This window comes from Antennarius striatus, chromosome 19 (genome assembly GCF_040054535.1).
Source record: "Antennarius striatus isolate MH-2024 chromosome 19, ASM4005453v1, whole genome shotgun sequence".
Lineage (NCBI taxonomy): Eukaryota > Metazoa > Chordata > Actinopteri > Lophiiformes > Antennariidae > Antennarius > Antennarius striatus.
Window position 1 is genome coordinate 9,055,803 of NC_090794.1, and position 17,392 is coordinate 9,073,194.

The 17,392-nt window shown below is 40.8% G+C and overlaps 1 protein-coding gene across 1 annotated transcript; it reads right to left on the bottom strand.

The window, feature by feature from the left end:
• Positions 1-54: 54 nt before the first annotated feature.
• mfsd2b (MFSD2 lysolipid transporter B, sphingolipid) lies at positions 55-16,717 on the bottom strand. The gene is made up of 15 exons (XM_068342307.1): positions 16,620-16,717; positions 15,766-16,118; positions 11,760-11,885; positions 11,534-11,658; positions 8,476-8,599; positions 6,452-6,530; positions 6,157-6,338; positions 4,914-5,004; positions 3,608-3,729; positions 3,018-3,101; positions 2,709-2,792; positions 2,394-2,503; positions 1,363-1,506; positions 1,053-1,229; positions 55-381 (listed from the first exon to the last, which is right to left on the bottom strand). Exons 2-15 carry the CDS (start codon positions 16,099-16,101, stop codon positions 333-335), a joined length of 1,833 nt encoding a protein of 610 aa, XP_068198408.1. The 5' UTR covers positions 16,102-16,118; positions 16,620-16,717; the 3' UTR covers positions 55-332.
• Between the last annotated feature and the right edge of the window lie 675 nt (positions 16,718-17,392).

A 17,392-nucleotide genomic window follows, 5' to 3' on the forward strand; every position in this document is an offset into this window, starting at 1 on the left:
TACTGTGGAGTCTTATTTTACTGCAACAAAGATACAACACATTTATCAGGTCTGTCAAACAACCTCTACAATATTTATTCATATCAACACTCAATAATCATATCATAAATAAATAACAGTGCTGTAGAGATAAACACAGCAAATAACGCTATACATTCATTCATATAAATTATGTAATCATATATTTTCATATCCAAGGACACTGTACAGTACGAGTGAAAATGAACTGTTTACATCCAAACAATTCAACTTCTTTTCAGTGTAATATACACTAAGAAACACATTTCCAGGTGCTTTCACTGGAACAGGTAGTTTTGCGAATTCACTGCAGATCACACATTATTCAAATCCTCCATGGTTCTGGTGCTGATGCTCTGTTTCCTGTGGGAGACACGAGCAATACTGTGATAACAAAGCAGTTATGATGGGCATTATATAAGTATATTCAGTCGTTTACCTGATAAACAATGTTTGCAAATTGGTCACATTTTCTACTGTATTCTTTATATTTCTCATGCCACTGGCTACAGTATTACCACCGAGAAGGAAGTGCTTTCTCCTGTGTTAGGATTCTGTATATGATAGATCTCACTAAATATTGGTGTGGATCATATATAGGGTCCTGCCAGGTTTGCATTTATTTACTTTATTTACTATTTACATTTAACTTTCTTTAAATTGTTGGGGTTTTTATATTATTTTCAGGGGATATTTTGATGGGGAAAAAAACCAGGAACGTTTGTGGAGTTGGTATCTGTGAGTGGATCTCTGAGTCTGTGCCACTTGGTGCAGATCCAAATAAAAAACCCACATACACCAGATTGTTCACAGTTTGTTCACAGTTCACATACTGAACATCAAGAAATTAAATCTCTCGTTACATAATAACTTCCTGAGATGGAATTCAGTCACGATTAAGTTTTCAAATTGTATTGAGATTGACATCTCAAGGCAGATTTGCAAATCACCCATGTATTTAAGAAGTGGACATGCTTAAAAAAATAGTATGATTCACAAGTTAAATTCTCAGGTGTATAATGATGATTTGTCACCTTAGCTCGTCCAGGCATCCTTTATTCCTGAGTCGCACGTCTTCACTGATGGGATAGAGCACTAAAATCATCAACCCCGTAACAATGAAGGCCACTGGGGCGGCGCCAATCAGCAACTTCAGGGTGTACACTACTGGAGCGGGCTGTTTGCAGGCACCCGTGTCATAACCTGCAAATCTGCAAACCCAAACAGACACCATGTGTTAGGAAATTCACATCCAATTTTAGATTAATCAGATCATTTGCATTTCTGCATGACAGGTTGAGTATAGATGAGGATCATCATTGTGTTATAGTGATACAGACTTACTCCAGGCACAGGGTGGACACTCCCAGCGAGATGCCAGCAGCAAACTTGGTGAAAAACACATAGAACGAGTAGAAGATGGCCTCATGGCCTTTACAGTAGGGGTTGGCCAGTCTGAAGTCATCCACCACATCTGGCAACATCGACCTGAATGGCACAGAAACACACAAACACACACAGCAGAGTTAATGACACACAAATCTGTGGTATTTATTTTGTGAGCATGTGTCCTTTGTCTATCACATTCAACATCACTCATGACATAACAGCATTTTACGCTGATGGCCGCCTCAGACCTCTCTCACTTTAATCATCTCATACATTTTAACCCACAGCTATGATAAAACGGTGGGTTAAAATTACAGCTAGCTAATGACACGATGTGACAATTGGCAGCAGGCGGTTCTACAGGCCTCTGCCCACAGATAAGATAAACAATCATCCCCTTCCAAACTAAACGCGGCCCCGTGGGAGGGCCCTGCAATTTGGGGTTTTAGGGAGGGGAAAAGACGCAAGATAGAAGTAGTGGCAGCCATAGAAGCAAAGGCTGCTTTACCTCTGCTGTTGTATTAGCTCTCTGATGGTATAGAAGATGTATAGTAGCCACAGCCTCTAATTCATAAAAAATAACATCACTGCCTTGGCTGCGACATGACCTAAGTGAATGACTCGGGACCAAGAGGGCCCTGAGTCACCACTAACAGCATCTGGGGGCAGTATCGTGGTTCGACTGTTGCCACTTTCATATAGGATCAAAGGGAAACAGCAGCAGCAGAAACAGCTGCCGCACAGAGAGACACAAAGCAGGACTGCAAACACATAAACACTGTCAATAGCTTGGTGGATTCAGAATATTTTAGGGATTTAAATGTATATTCTGTCAATGGAGGGTAGGAGGAAAGGTGATTGGTCAGACAATACAAAGTCTTTCTTTAGTCTATCTACTACAGGCTGTAAAATATAAAACATGAGTAAGAAATAAAATAAACAGTCATCTTGCCTAAAATATGATCTGATGTATTTTCAAGTCTTACCATGGTAGAAGCAGCGAGGCGGCCACACTGAGTCCTGATGACACAGCCACTACGTAGGCCACCACAACATTTGGGATAAACACCAGCATCAAGGTGAAGGGCATGATCCACTGGAGAGAGGTAAAGTATCATATTGTCAAGGTCCTAAACTCTTATGCTAATTTAAAAAAAATATTCTCAAGGGTGTTTCAATGATGAAAATAAAGATTCTGCATTCCCAACTTTGCCTACAGGATGGAAGACACATCAAAGTGTATCCTAATAGTCCTCCTTAAAAGCTGCTTTGGTAACCCAAACTGAAAACACTATGCTCACTGTGATGCCGCAAAAAGCCGCCGTCTTCTTCCCAAACCTCTCTAGAAACCACTGCCACAGTGGGATGCTTATCACTGCAGAAACCTGGAAAAATATGTGCAAGCAAAAAATGTAAGATGCATATTTGAGAAAACACCACCATTGGCTAAGTATGTGCAGGAAGGGAAGGGTGCTCCTCAAATACAATTAAATATTCATTGAATACAGATGTTTAACTTGGCTAAAATAACAACAATTAAAAACAATTTTTTTTTTAATTATCCGATACATCTTTGGGTATTTTGGAGACTTGAATTTGGTTTTACTCACCAGGATGGTCAACACAATATTCTGGAAATGATCCCTCAAGTCCGCAGCGTAAGTGCAGAAGAGGACAAAGTTGCTCTGTACCAGCTGCAAAAAAACCAGAGATCAAACATTCATACAGTCAGTCTCGTCCTGTCCACTCAGCAATGTTGCTCGCCACTCAGCCTTCAATGCTGAGTGCCAGATGAAGTGACTGGAGAAGCTGCTGATGGCGTTTTGCTGTGATTTATACCCACAAGGGCCTCACACGGATGACAACCAACACCTCTTCCAAGATGAGTGGGTGAAGATATGCCAAACTAGCTTTGATGCAAAAGTTTGAAAGTTTGCAATAATTTAAACAGCCTAAACCCAGGGGGATGGGGCAAAAGTGTTGGCCTACATGAGACAAACAGCAGACTATGCTGGTCTGGCATCACTCTCCCCAGTCCCCAGACTCAAACCATGTTTAAACTACCGGTTTTCAGTAAGTGCTCTTCTACATTGATCAAATCAGCATCGAGCACTAGCCATTCTTCCCAGACTTGGTTCCCTTTTACTGCAGTGATTTGTGTCATGTCTGAGAAGTGATTTATAAATAAATTTGTATTTACCTGAATGGCAACCGTGATGAAGAGGAATGCAGCTGTTAGAGTGAGATATGGCCCATGTCTCATCACCAGGATGAAGCCCTGATGGAACGAGATCTGCTTTTCTGTCTTCGGGGCGTATGGATCTGAAGTGGTGGAACAAGAAAAAGGAGAATGTATCAAATTACATGCTCATAACAGAGGGCGATAGATTTGTTCGCTGGCGACTCTGACCTCCCCCTGCACTGCACTGGATGCACACCTCTGTACTGAGGCCTTAAGCCTCAGTACAGAGGCTTAAGCAGCTGAGACACAAAACACTTTGGGTTGTACTAAATTCTACTCCAATTACCCAGTATCGATGCTAACCCACTACCTCAAAGGGATGCTTCCAGTGAATTTATTTCTTCCCCAAGTACACTGTTTTCAATATAAAATGTGTTGTGAAACAGCTCATTAGGGCTGCAATTTTTGGTTTACTATTTCATCTCTTTAAGAAGCTTATAAAATGTTGAAAAATAGCTTTTTTCCTCTAACCAGCCAGTCCAAAATGAAAGAGTATTATAATTAAAATGCTATAAAAACTGAAAAACTCAATTAATTGCCCCATTTGAAAGGCTAAAAGAGGTTATTATGGGCATCGTGCTTATTGGATTATTTAAATGGAAAGTGTTGTGCCTCAATAAACTTGGGGTTCTCAGGAGGTAAAAAAGTCCAAATCCACGCTGCAGCACGGCACGGTGGGGGCAGTGGGTAGCGCTGTCGGTTCCAAGTCCCGCTCTGTGCGGAGTTTGCATGATCTCCCCGTTTGTGTGGGTTCTGTCTGGGGTTCTCTGGCTTCCTCCCACATCCAAAAACATGCAGCAATTTAGGTGAATTGATAATTCCAAATTGCACATAGGTGCGAGTGTGTGCATGCGTGGTTATTTGTTTATATGTGGCTCTGCGGTGCACTGACGTCGTGCCCGGAGTGTCCCCTGCCTCACCCCCCCAGTCAGTTGGAATAGGCTCCAGCAACCTGCCACCCGCGACAACGGACAATAGCGGGCATTGACAATGAATGGATGAGATTTGTACAGCCGGCAAAAGGAAGTGCTGATTTTAATCTGAGGCAATAATCTTCCTTTTTTTTGCAGGATTACTCAAATATTCTGAAAAGATTTTGCTTAAATCTTTGAAAGCACAACCCGAGGAACAGTTTGTTGGATTTTGATGATGATTGAAATCTGATCCATCTTGCTGTAAAGGTTTGCTCTGTCTAGTTGATGAATTTTTCAAATTATTGATGTTAAGGTGCTATAATTATCTGACCCAAGAGGCAAAGTCTCACCGTCTGTCTCTCTCACTCCCAGGAACATCACTACGGTGCAGATGAGAAAAACAGCTCCTATAACACCAGCAGCAATCATGTAAACCTCTTTCTGCAGAGAGAAAGAAAACAACCTACATCAATTCATCTCTTTTTAAACAGCTGACATAATACAGTCTATTCAATTCTAATTTCCACATTACGCGTGAAGTTTTATTCCCCTCGATCATGCACGTCTTCTGTTTCTTTTAAGTTGTTCCTGTTAAAATACTCATCAGTATATGAGTTACCTCATACTTCTATAAACACATTTCATTGCACAAATACAAACATGATGAAGAGGTAGACCTGCATCCTAAAATACAGCCATAGCTGTTTAATTTCATAACCAGACAGGAACTGCTAAGCCTTAAAAAAACCTCTGTTTGTTTGCTATTTTTCCGTGCGGCTTAGTTTGACTGTCTATTATTATTTATGCACATCAAACACTCCCTGTTTCCGAGGGCAGACCTGATTTACCCAGATGGTGTGCCACCCTCAACAGCAACCGCAGAGGAATTTAGCGGGTGGCTACAGAGGGTTTGGCGTGGTGAGTGGGTTGCCCTGATATGGTTCACCCAGGATCCAATGGAAAAGACCCATTTGAAGCTTAAATAGCTGTGGTGTAACCAAAATCCAGCATGGGACATTTTGGACTCTGGTTAGTTCATTTTCACCCAAAAAAATCCCATGAAGACTTCACAGCAGCAGTCATATTTAATCACAGTTCTGCAAATCGAAATGTGGATGTGAATGCGTCCTATTATGTTGCTTTCCCTCTAAGCTGCAATCTCTCTGAAGTAAAACACTAATATTTCCAACAGATTGAATCTGGGGGAATCTTTAAATGCTTTTGGTGGGACATAAATAGGCCTAATGACTTACAGACTGTGGAGACCCCTGAAAGTTTGGGGCCTGTGAGGGAATCCCCTATGAGAGCAGAGCTGGCTTACCATGTGGGGCTCAGATATCAAACAGTGGTGTCTCCTTACAATCCCATGTGTTACGTAGAATAAATCATTTTGGACGTCAGAGCAGGTAGACCATCTGTAGAAATGGACTCGGCTGTGACCAATCCTCCGTTTCATTCAAAGGTGCTTTTTTGACCTCAGATCTTTAACAAATCTAATCCATCATTGAGCACCAAAGCCCGGAGAGAACACAGGTCATTCTCAAAACTACTTGGAGCACACCTGGGCTACTAGACTGGCCTGCTAACACTTACGGAGTGTGACAGGTGTTCCTGAGAGTGCACCAGGCTCTTGATGATCTCAGCCCCGCTGCTATTACCAAGGTAATTGGCAGACACGTTGTGAGTCGAGCAGTGTTTCAGAGTGTGAGCACTTGCAACAATCTGGCCCTGGATGGCAGCACCCACAAGTGTTCCCAGCACCTCCATCGTCATTCCTGGCATTACATAAGATGTGATTGTCAGTTCCAATGCTTTAAAGTAAATTACACATTCTTAACCTGTTCTAAAAGGGAATAATTTTTCTTGGCAACCATTCATAACCACTTACGATATGCAGTGGCTGAGTCTCTTTCCCTTTGGTCCGTGCTCAGGAACATGGTGAGCGCAGAATAAGGCACATGGAAGCACTGCAGCGGATAGGAAAGAGTCATTAATAAAATTGTATCGGTTTAGACTCACAACATTGTTCCACTCGTTTGATGCCAAGATCAAGTTATCCATCAAGACTTCAATGAGCAGCAATAAAATCCAGATTTTCATGGCTCCCGTGTGATACATATTTATAGGGATTAAACTGGGTTTTAACATTCAGGTATAAAGGAATATGATTGGCAGTTTCACACCCAATCATATTCCTTTATACCTGAATGGAATATGATTGGCAGTTTCACATCCAATGCTGTTAAATCACTTACCGTTCAGTTAAACTAGAGTTTAGGGAGTAAGGGCTGACCATGTTGGTGTCATAATGCAAAGACGGTTGGCACTCACAACTAACCAAGTGGGATTTATTTTGGTTTTAATCATTTCATAAACCTTTGATATTTTTAGGATTATGGTTTAGGGTTATGCTTAGCAACAAATATCAATTCATTCATTCATTTTCCAACCCGCTTCATCCGCTTGCGCGGGCAAACTCCATAAGCCAGTGCACCGAGTACACAGAGACATACAAACACACACACACACACACACACACACACACACACACACACACACACACACACACACACACACACACACACACACACACACACACACACACACACAACACACCTACTCCTACGGGCAATTTGGTGAATTGTTATTACTTTGATCATCCCTCGGTCCCATCATCATGAGGTAATTTGTTCAGTACTTTGAATATCATCTTTGGCTTTGGTTGTACTTTCTCTATGCAATCAAAGGTTTAGACAGGGATAACATTACGCTTGCTAAATGCTGGCCATTTGCATTGTCATTTTGAGCATTCTGGAGTAGGCATTTGACACAAAACTCTATGCACTAAACAGCACAGAGCTGCTGACGTGTTGCTGGACTCTTGTTGAGTCTTGCTGGCATTTGCTTCAATCAAATGGAAACACTCAGGATATCTTTACTGTCTTTTATCAATACGTTCCTATGAAAAACCAAAATATATACTACATATATACCAAAAGCAATTTCTGCAGTTTCCATGTTGGCTAACCTCAGCCCTCTGAATCTCCTTCCTCACCACCTCTCCTGCTTCACTTTGTAATTTACACAAGGGCCCAGTCAGCACTGTGGCCAAACAAGCATGCATGGCCATGACAAAAATAAACACTACCGTGAAATCATTTTTTTCAGGCGCTGCTTCCACACAGCGTTACTAAAGGTGGCCTTTCCTGTATGCAAACATTTATAGAGCTAAAACTGAAACTGTCTACTACAAATGGAATCAAGAGCTAATGAATATCAAAGAAAACTCTCATCAATTGTCTGATGAGGTAAGCAAACAATGTGTTCCACCCTAACCTTTGCTTACAAACTGAACTTTCCCTAATTTCGCTCACATAGTGAGAGACAATGAAGCAAAACTAAAAGCGGTAACCAGCATTTACCCAGAAAGACGTTTCTGGCAGGCCTGACCGTGTACTTATCAAGTAGCTAGAATGACATGCCATTACAGCTCACCACAACGTGGTCACGGCGGTCTATGTGCTCTGTAGCGCATGTTATACGGACTACGCAAAGAACAAAACAGAACAGAACAGTGAGAGATGAATGGTCTGGACCATAAAAACAAAAGGCATCCTAAATAAACCCACTTCCCCTTTGGGGTGAGGCATCTAAGAGTGCCGTGCTCTAATCTGAGGCAACCCTCACAAATCAATGCATAAATCCTGCTCTGAGCTGCCTGGAAAGAGATGAATGTTGTCTCCACTCAACTTTATTTTCTGCTTTTTCTATCAACATTGCAATATGTCTTCTGCAAGAATAGCTCTTTATGTTTCTCCCTCTTATGCAAATTGAGGTGTCCTGCTGGGTTATCTGAGGTATGCACGCAACATTTCAAGTTTCTTACATTAATGGGAGGCCGCTTATACTCACAGTGATGAGGGTTTGGTAGAGACAGTAGAAGCCTAGGTACCAGATGAACCTTCCAGTGATGAAAGGAGGAACAAACCAGAGGTAGAAATAGGAGACTACCAGGAATGGAGTGCAGCCCACCATCCTAAACAACACAAACATAATGCAGCTGAGACAGGGAATAAACATTTTATTCGATTTTTTTTAATCTTATATTCAATTTCAATAACAATGATTCTAGATCAAACAGCTATCACCATAAGCTCTCAGAGTAGAGATGACAGCAGTTGTCTTATGTAATTTTTTTAAAGGGCAGCTACAAAATCAGGCTGTATTTCTGACAGATTACAGCAGACCTAAGCTGACGGCTAAATTATTACGATGTAAGTATGATAGGAATCTGTCCTGCTACGGACAAGCAGGCAGAGAAATGCAACATCCCTTAAGCCTCTGCGTACACACACACACACACGCACACGCACACGCACACACACACACACACACACACACACACACAAACACACACGCATAAATAAGAAAAACACACAGTCAAGCAAGTTCATCCAAAATCCGTTCTGCTGTGCTGTGCTTTTCTCAGGACTTGGAGTGATACACTATGTGGGATATGTATAATTCATAAGTAAACAACTGCATGTGTTATTATGGTTAAAGTCAACATCTGTGTGTTCCAAAATAGAGCCAAATTGGCATATTATGGATGATAAACACTACCTCCTTCCTGTAAACACCAATGTATATATTCCACCTTCTTTTTTCTATGAAGAGCAAATGGAATTTGTTTGTAATGAGGTCTAGAGCTGTAAAAACAGCACATCTTCATGTAGGGGAGGGCACTGAGGGGATTTTTGTGGCTGTTACAACCTCTGCAGGGGCTCTGACCTCTGGCCTCTCCTACGTCAGGGAGAGCTTGCAGCAGAAAGAGGTAGAGAGAGGCCAGGAGTGGTCATTTCTGGCATCGTCTCCTGATTGTTTGCTTAAACAAAGGTGGCTGACAAAGCTGGTGTTGCAGTATTGACCGCTTGGTTATGGGGGAGATGAAAGGGCCCTGGGGCCGGTGAATGCTCAGTTAGAATGTTCCTGTAAGATGACTGTTCAGGGGCAGCCGATAATGGCTCAAACACACACACACACACGCACATCACATAATTTCTCACTCGTCACACAAGCGTGATTATGGATTAACACCCCTCCCAATATGCAAAACCTAATGTACACCAATAATAATAATGACTTGTATTTAGTGGTGTTCACATATGCCAGTGGTAGAAGATAACCACATATTTATCAAACTCCGTACACATTAAAAACTTGAGTATTTATTTTTGTTACTATACTTTTCAGAGTGATACATGATGATTTTGATCACACCACATTTTTCAGAGCTGCTTACTTTGCAAAAATATGTACTGGTAATAAGCTAACAAAAGTAATTCTAAAGATGAGAAAAGTTGTTCACAACCATTTGAAGCCCATGACCGCTTGCAAAGAGGCCTGGTAGGGGCCCCTGACCACAGGTTCAAGATGTCAGTGACAGCTCAAAAGGTGCACCACAGACTAGCTTCTCCCCTACACTTTTCAGATGGTTCCATTTAAAACTGTTCAAAGCCTTAAAAACAAAATTGTCTAATATTTAACGAAAAGCAAAGACAAGAAAAAAAATCTAAAAGGCCTTTTCTTCTCTCTTACACCGATAATAGTGTCACGACCCTGTAGATGTCTCTTGGGATCCTGTGGAGGTGGCTGAGATGTAGATGGAAAGAGGGATTAAGGTGGCATCATCAGGTCGTACTGAAGTTAAATGCTAATTAAAGACAGATTATAATTTACATTATCAAACTACTTTCCCTGTTTCTTTTTAATTTCTTTCTTTTTCTGTGCTGTTCTTGTTCATATCTTTATTGTTTATATCTTTTTCCGCTCTTTACATATTGTCTCCTGATCTTTTTATATTTTATAACACAATATCATCATTTATTGTCATTATATTTGATATTATATTCATAATCATACATAAATAAATCTGTTCTAAATGTTCATATTATAACAACAATAATAAGAATAAGAATAAGAATAAGAATAAGAATAAGAATAAGAATAAGAATAAGAATAAGAATAAGAATAAGAATAAGAATAAGAATAAGAATAAGAATGACGATGATGATAATTTTGAACACACACACACACTGAGGCTAATCCCCATCCATCACAGTCAGTTTGAGTGTAATCTATGATTTATAAGGCATTTATGTAGGCATTAAAATAACGCGTAATTACACTGAATCTGATGTGTTCAAAAGACCTATGCCGCATAAACACTACTATCTGCGTATAAAATCATGTTTGAAAAGGATTTGTGGGTAGGGTATTGGTATGTTTACGTAATCCTGAGATTCTGAAGACAATTTTATAAACAAGGAAGAAAGCATGGTGCTTAATATGAAATGAAGCATTACATGCATGTATTAAAATGTCTCTGGTGGCATGTGATGAACTTCCTTGTCTATTGTTGTCCGGCATTCAAAGAAAACCAGCCAACATTCTTAAAGGGTACAAAGTACAGTACACAGCTCATCAGCAGGAGCATCGGCATCTTGTGTAATTAGACTACAAGTTTTATTTATTTGTCTCAATCCTCAAGTGGGATGATTGAGGCTGAGAATAATTTCAAAACCTCCAAAACAGGAGAGCACAGTTTATTGTCTGGATTTTGCACAAACATTAGCATGATTTATTGGCCACAGTTGTGTCTGACTGAGGGAAAGTGAACCTAAAAAAGTTTCATATTCTAACAAAAAAATTATGAAAGGACATCTGAATGTCAACAGCAGCTCTTTGATGGCTCTGAAGGGAATTAATCTGACTTTTTTGCTTAGATAAATCAAAGATAATATAGGTAGATAATCCACATTTCTACCTATAAGAAAATGTAAATCCAGAAATGCTGAAAAAGCGAGTACTGGACTAACAAAAAACACAATGTCAGAAATTAATCAAGGGACTATAACAAATTTTCATAAATAAATTAAGGCATATTTTGATAGTGTTAAGTGTTACTCACCAGGGCATGAGTCTGCCAATCTTGGTCCATCTGCTCTTTGTGATGAAGAACCCGACAATAGGGTCAGTCACTGCACCCCAGGCTTTGCCGATGAAGAGCACCATGGAGGCTTGAAAGGCGTTGATCTGCAGATCAGAGCAGAGCAGGGTTGGACCGGAGTCAAAAACCCATACATCTGTTAATTCATATAGAAGCCACACACACTACCTGTCATCAAACATCTTACCTGCGCGACATCAAGCAGGTAGATTTGCAGGAAGAAGGCTGTGGCACTGGCAGCAACCTCCTTTGGTGCACCACCAATGGCAAAACACAATTTACTGCATAATGTCAACTTTTGGCCCAACTCCGTCTGTGAAGACAGAAGCAATCAGAGAAAATACTGATAAGATAGTGATGACCTCATAGGTCAGACTACTAATGACTAAGGAAACTTCATTAGCAGCACTTTGATGAAGACTCATTACAAGTAAGGCTTCAGCAAATCATTTATTGGTGAGAGAGTGGCCACTATTATGAGGATAAAATACACTTATTTGTTTTAGTCTAGGAAATTTCAAAATTAGTGAAAATCGGTCAAAACCAAGAATGGCAAAATCAAACCCTTTATTTACTATCATAAATGACAAAAAAAAGTAACAAAGTAAAGTAATCTTTTTTGTGGTCATAACTTTTCCCATACATACAGGGCTGCACAGCAGATGTAATATGAAAATATACTCAGATCGTAGACAATATGCATTTATTTCTTCAGACTAATTCCTGAAATAGAGAGTCATGCCAGTAACCACTGAAGACTCACTGCTAACATGACAAACAGTTTCTGTTTCACCACGTACGACAAATCAATAGACTCAGTGAGATGTCATGTAGTATTCAGACCAACACCACCAGGACTAACCTACAAAACTTTCCCTTCTCTTTCACAGACAGATTGCAGGTATTTATTTTTAGGGTTGCATTAATTCCCACCTTAACTTGAGACTGCTTCCCAGACACACCATTGTGAATTAAGGTGTGTCGGTCTCAATAAATTAAGTCGAGCTGACAGATTTATGACTCATAAATATTGAATGCTATCATGATTCACGGACTGAATCCTTTAGAATTCTATTTCAGGTGTTCCTTAAATAACACTCCTCCTCTTCATGTTGCGTTTCGGTAGTTCGGTGGAATGTAAGATCACAGTAGCTGCTCGATCGCTGGACATGTCACCTTGTGGTGACATGGCAGCACACAGAGGATGTGATGATGTAAATGGAGATGCATAAAATGAAATTCTTCCCATTTCTAAGGCTCCCTAAATGGCAAGAGCTGTGGTTTTTTCCCCTCGTGGTGCTTCGCTCCACACACACGCATGTGTGTGTGTGTTTGTGTGTTTGGACGCGTGGGTAAAGAAGGGCAAACTTTCATCTTCACACATGAATAAGACGAGACACCGCAGTCTAGGGAGCCCGATATTTACGTCTGTCTCCGAGCCTGTGCACACATATTAACCTTTGCCTGTTCCTCCCTTAAGTGTATCGTTCAGTGTGAGATACACACACACACACACACACACACACACAAAGACACACACACACACACACACACACACACACACACACACACACACACACACACACACACACACACACACACACAGTGTTCTACTCCACATCCAGGGGCCTATGTTTGGCCCACAGCCTTTTGAAAGAAGGAAACCACAAGAAACCACAGCCACCGACGACACACTGTTATTATCCGAGTCACATTTTCTCTTCCTCCGATTTTTGCTCCATCAAAACATGGAGGGGTTCAAGAGCGACAATTACAAAGAGGGTGCGGTGTAATTATTCAATCGCAAGACAAGCGGGTCAGAGGTAAGTAAAGGCTGCATGGCTGTACCAACATCAAACCTCTCTCTTCCACTCTCACTGCAATTATATCTAATTGAAGAGAAAAATTAAGGTCTTTGGTGTCTGGAGAATACTGCTTAACTGATGATGTGCAAAACAGCACGGAGTGAATGAGCTGTCTCTCTAAACCTTTATTCTTTTTCTCTAAACTTCTTCACCCAAACTTTCATTATAGGGTTCTTATCATCAAAGAAGATAAACAGGATATCCCTTCTTCTGTTGTTGAGATGCCTAAACAACCACACACACAGACACACGCGCGCACACACACACACACACACACACACACACACACGCGCGCGCGCCAAACAAAATTCAATACACAGGCGCTCCATGCATACACAAACACAGGCTCAGAGAAATGGAGCATCTGCAAAGTTCAGACTGTCAACAAGGACAGAGTAGACTAATCTCTGAAGTTAATGAATCCTTAATTACTAAAGGGAAAACAATTTCAAATGCCTGAGCTGCACTAAAAGCAATTTAAATCTGTATTGAGGATAATTCTCATGCAAATAAAGCAGGGAAAATGCATCTGGAGCAAGCTACGTTATACTGTATCATCTTAATAAAAAATGTACATTGAATGTTTGCGTGCTAAGCTGTTAAAAAGGATTAATGAAAGCAGTTCACATTTTAATTCATGACAGGATTTTCAGACACGTATGCAAATCAAGGTCATGTCATAGGTTCTTAGTGCAAGAGCTGAGAACAGCAGGTATGTGCCATCAAATTAGATTATGGATTATAAAATGAAGAGTTGATTATGTCAGTATTGGCATTAAGACCTTGAAGTGTCAACACTGCTAAATTTGTAGGGAATCAATCCAAAATCTACAATAATTAACAGGGGACTCATGTGGAATAGGCTGTGGCAGCTCACTGGATATGAATCATAGCAGTCACAAAGAGACACAGAGTCACCTCTGTCTCATGCTTCCAGATACAACACAGACATTAATGCAGGAATTTCAAGGACTCAAAAAAGGTTTTATCATTAAATATAAAAATAGTTAAATACAGATTGTACAGATCTATGCACATGTATTGTCTGGATCAACTCTAGCGTATATTGGTGAGACCTTCTTTATAGAAAATGTGCAAATCAAAATTTATTGTCCTTATTTATAACATAACAAATCCAACCCCAGTGAAAAATGGCTGCTCTGCATAAATTTTGCAGAATTTCTGACTCAGGAGAAGTTTAAAAAATTTGGAAAGAAATATTTAGTCTTTTTTCTCTGTATTTGCAGTGACTTTTGTCTATCCAAAAAAATTAAAAAGCACATAAAAACATCAATAAATGTGGGAGGGTGTCTAAGAAGCCATATACTGAGCTCCTTGTAAGTTTTTAACTTGGTTTTTTTTTTTTCAAACTCAATAAACCTTGTTTCATTGTTTTAACATTACAATAATTTACACAGACACACTATTAATGGGGAAGGTACTTTACAGTGACCAAATCTGTGAATATCTATTTTATTCAGGCAAATATTGTTTGTTACAATGGTGTCAAATGGAAGTCCACTGACTCAAAGAAGTTTAGTGGAGATGAGACTGTTACAGAACTGGTTAGATGAGTGATGTAATGCTTTTGGGACTCAAGAGCCAAACAGAAAATGAGTGACTAACTGCCATGGTATTGCATTATGTCAGTACTGGAAACACTATCACAATTATCAGGTTTCTATCTGCATAAAAGGGAAATATTTCAGGTAAAGCTGGTTCGTATGTATATCATTTACTCAGGTTTTAAGTGAGCAATGTCCTCAAGAAGAGCATCAGTGAAAGCATCTTCAGGTGCCTCCACTGGCACACAGATACAAACACTCTCTGATACACAGAAAACTTCACACACTTGAATAAGCCAGGTAGCCAAAAACGAAAGCCCAAAAATAACAAGTCCAACTGATTGTCTGTTGCTGTCTGAACTCAAACCATCCCTCACTACTATCCATCCACTGTCGGTCTTCCCCTTACAGATGTAATCACCTCAGTTTTCATCACCAAAATCCTCTGATCATCAACAGTTGACAAAATAAAGCAATAATCCAACAGTTCATCCCATCATCAGGGACAATCAAAACACACTGAATTTACTATCTGGGTGATTACAGTTCACAGAAAAGCACTGTCTGATTGGTCACGCACAGGTTAAAGAGATTACATTTTCCATCTTTTCCCTCTTCATCATCCAATCATGTGAAGCCACTCACAGCCCAAACGGAGTTGCAGCACACCAGATGAGACTTCATTCTTCAGATGAAGTACCTGACTAGATAGGATGTGTCCAAAAGAAGTGAGACAAGAACACAAAGAAACAGGTGCTCTTACCTGCTGAGGAGCTTTGGGGAACAGTGGGTCAGTGGGCTTGATGAGTCTCCCCACAGAGTCCTGAGCTCCCTTCTCTCCCTTGGTCATGGCGGAGAGGCTGTGTGTGAGGCGACAGCCGTACTTCTGTGAGTGTAAGGGAGCACTGAAGTGAGTGTGGCTGTGACTCCGAGTGTGAGCAAGAGTGCGAGAAGCCTGCCACTGGGTGGTGTGTGTCGGCGGGTGGAACTGGATGTGGCTCTGACTCCGTGTGTGTGAGTGGTGCGCTTGAGTGACGGCTCCAGAGGCTGGGAGCTTGTCCTGCTCCTCTGTGACAACTCTGCTGCTTTCTGTCTCCATTCACATGCTGTTGTGCTCTGGAATGAGGCCAGGAGGGAAGGACAAAGTCAGACAGGCGGTGCCACACAAAACACAAAATACACTCTCAATGACAAGCATGGACTGCAACACACAGGCACAAGAATGCAAGCTCATAAACACACACATATGTGACCATGTGTTTCGCGCGCAAAAACGCGCAAAATAATGGGAAAATAATGAGTAGAGATGAATGCTGACTGAACAACACTTCACACACAGATGCCCATACTCTAACATCATTAATTAATATACAGCTCATTAAAAGTGCAATACCATCCAGGTCACCATCATCTGATTTATTTGGATGATTGCACAACTGACTATGATTGAGAGCAAACATGCAGGAGCACAAACGCGAAGATGTCCCGCGCAGGAGTGTGTTAAATACCCTCAGCTCACTATTATTAGCACATCCACAAGCAAGCGCCCTTGCACACCTGATCTATTAAAAAAAAAAAGAGAGAAAAAAACAAAGAGACAAACAGATGTCATCTTACCCCCGTAATGATGAAACAGCGCGAGGTCAGCGCTGAAGGCGATGACTTAGTTTAGTGATCCAGCCTTTGGTCAGTCAGTCAGACAGGCAGGATGAGAGGGAGACTGCGGGAGGATGAAGATGGTCTGCGCGTCTCCACACTCAGTTGGTTGAAGTCTGCAGTATCTGCTGCGCCATGCAGCGGCCACGGCGGTAAATGACCTCGGCTTAGTGCGTGCGCATCTGTGACGGATCACGGCACGCCAGGCTTTGACAGGAGCAGTGCATTATGGATCGCAACGTATGTGAAGTAAGGTCATGAATAAAAACATTATTCCGATAAAGTTTAACATTATGTTGCGCTTTGGTGACATCAACAATGGGTGTTTGTATCCTTTTCGCAGACATAATTTGACACACAACACCAACCACGTCACGCAACTTTTGCAGGTGTACTCCCCAGAACCCGTGGACAGAATTGCAATTTTAATTGTGCAAGTATTGCTGCGATTGTTTGAGTATTTACCTTGGTCTGCGTTTTATTTATTTTATTTTATTCATTTTAATTTTATTTATCTATGTATGTAACAGGGACCTTGCACAGCAAATGTGTTACACAGACCAGAGATAGATTAAAGAAATTTTTCATCTGCAGTCCCTGGGAAAATGCAGAAATGCAGTAGCTTTATGAAAATCTAACTATTAAAACAAGATAAAACAACATAAAACATGTTGGAGTCAACACGCCATCTTTTCATGGTAAATAGGACAGAATCCAGGACCACTTTGTTACCG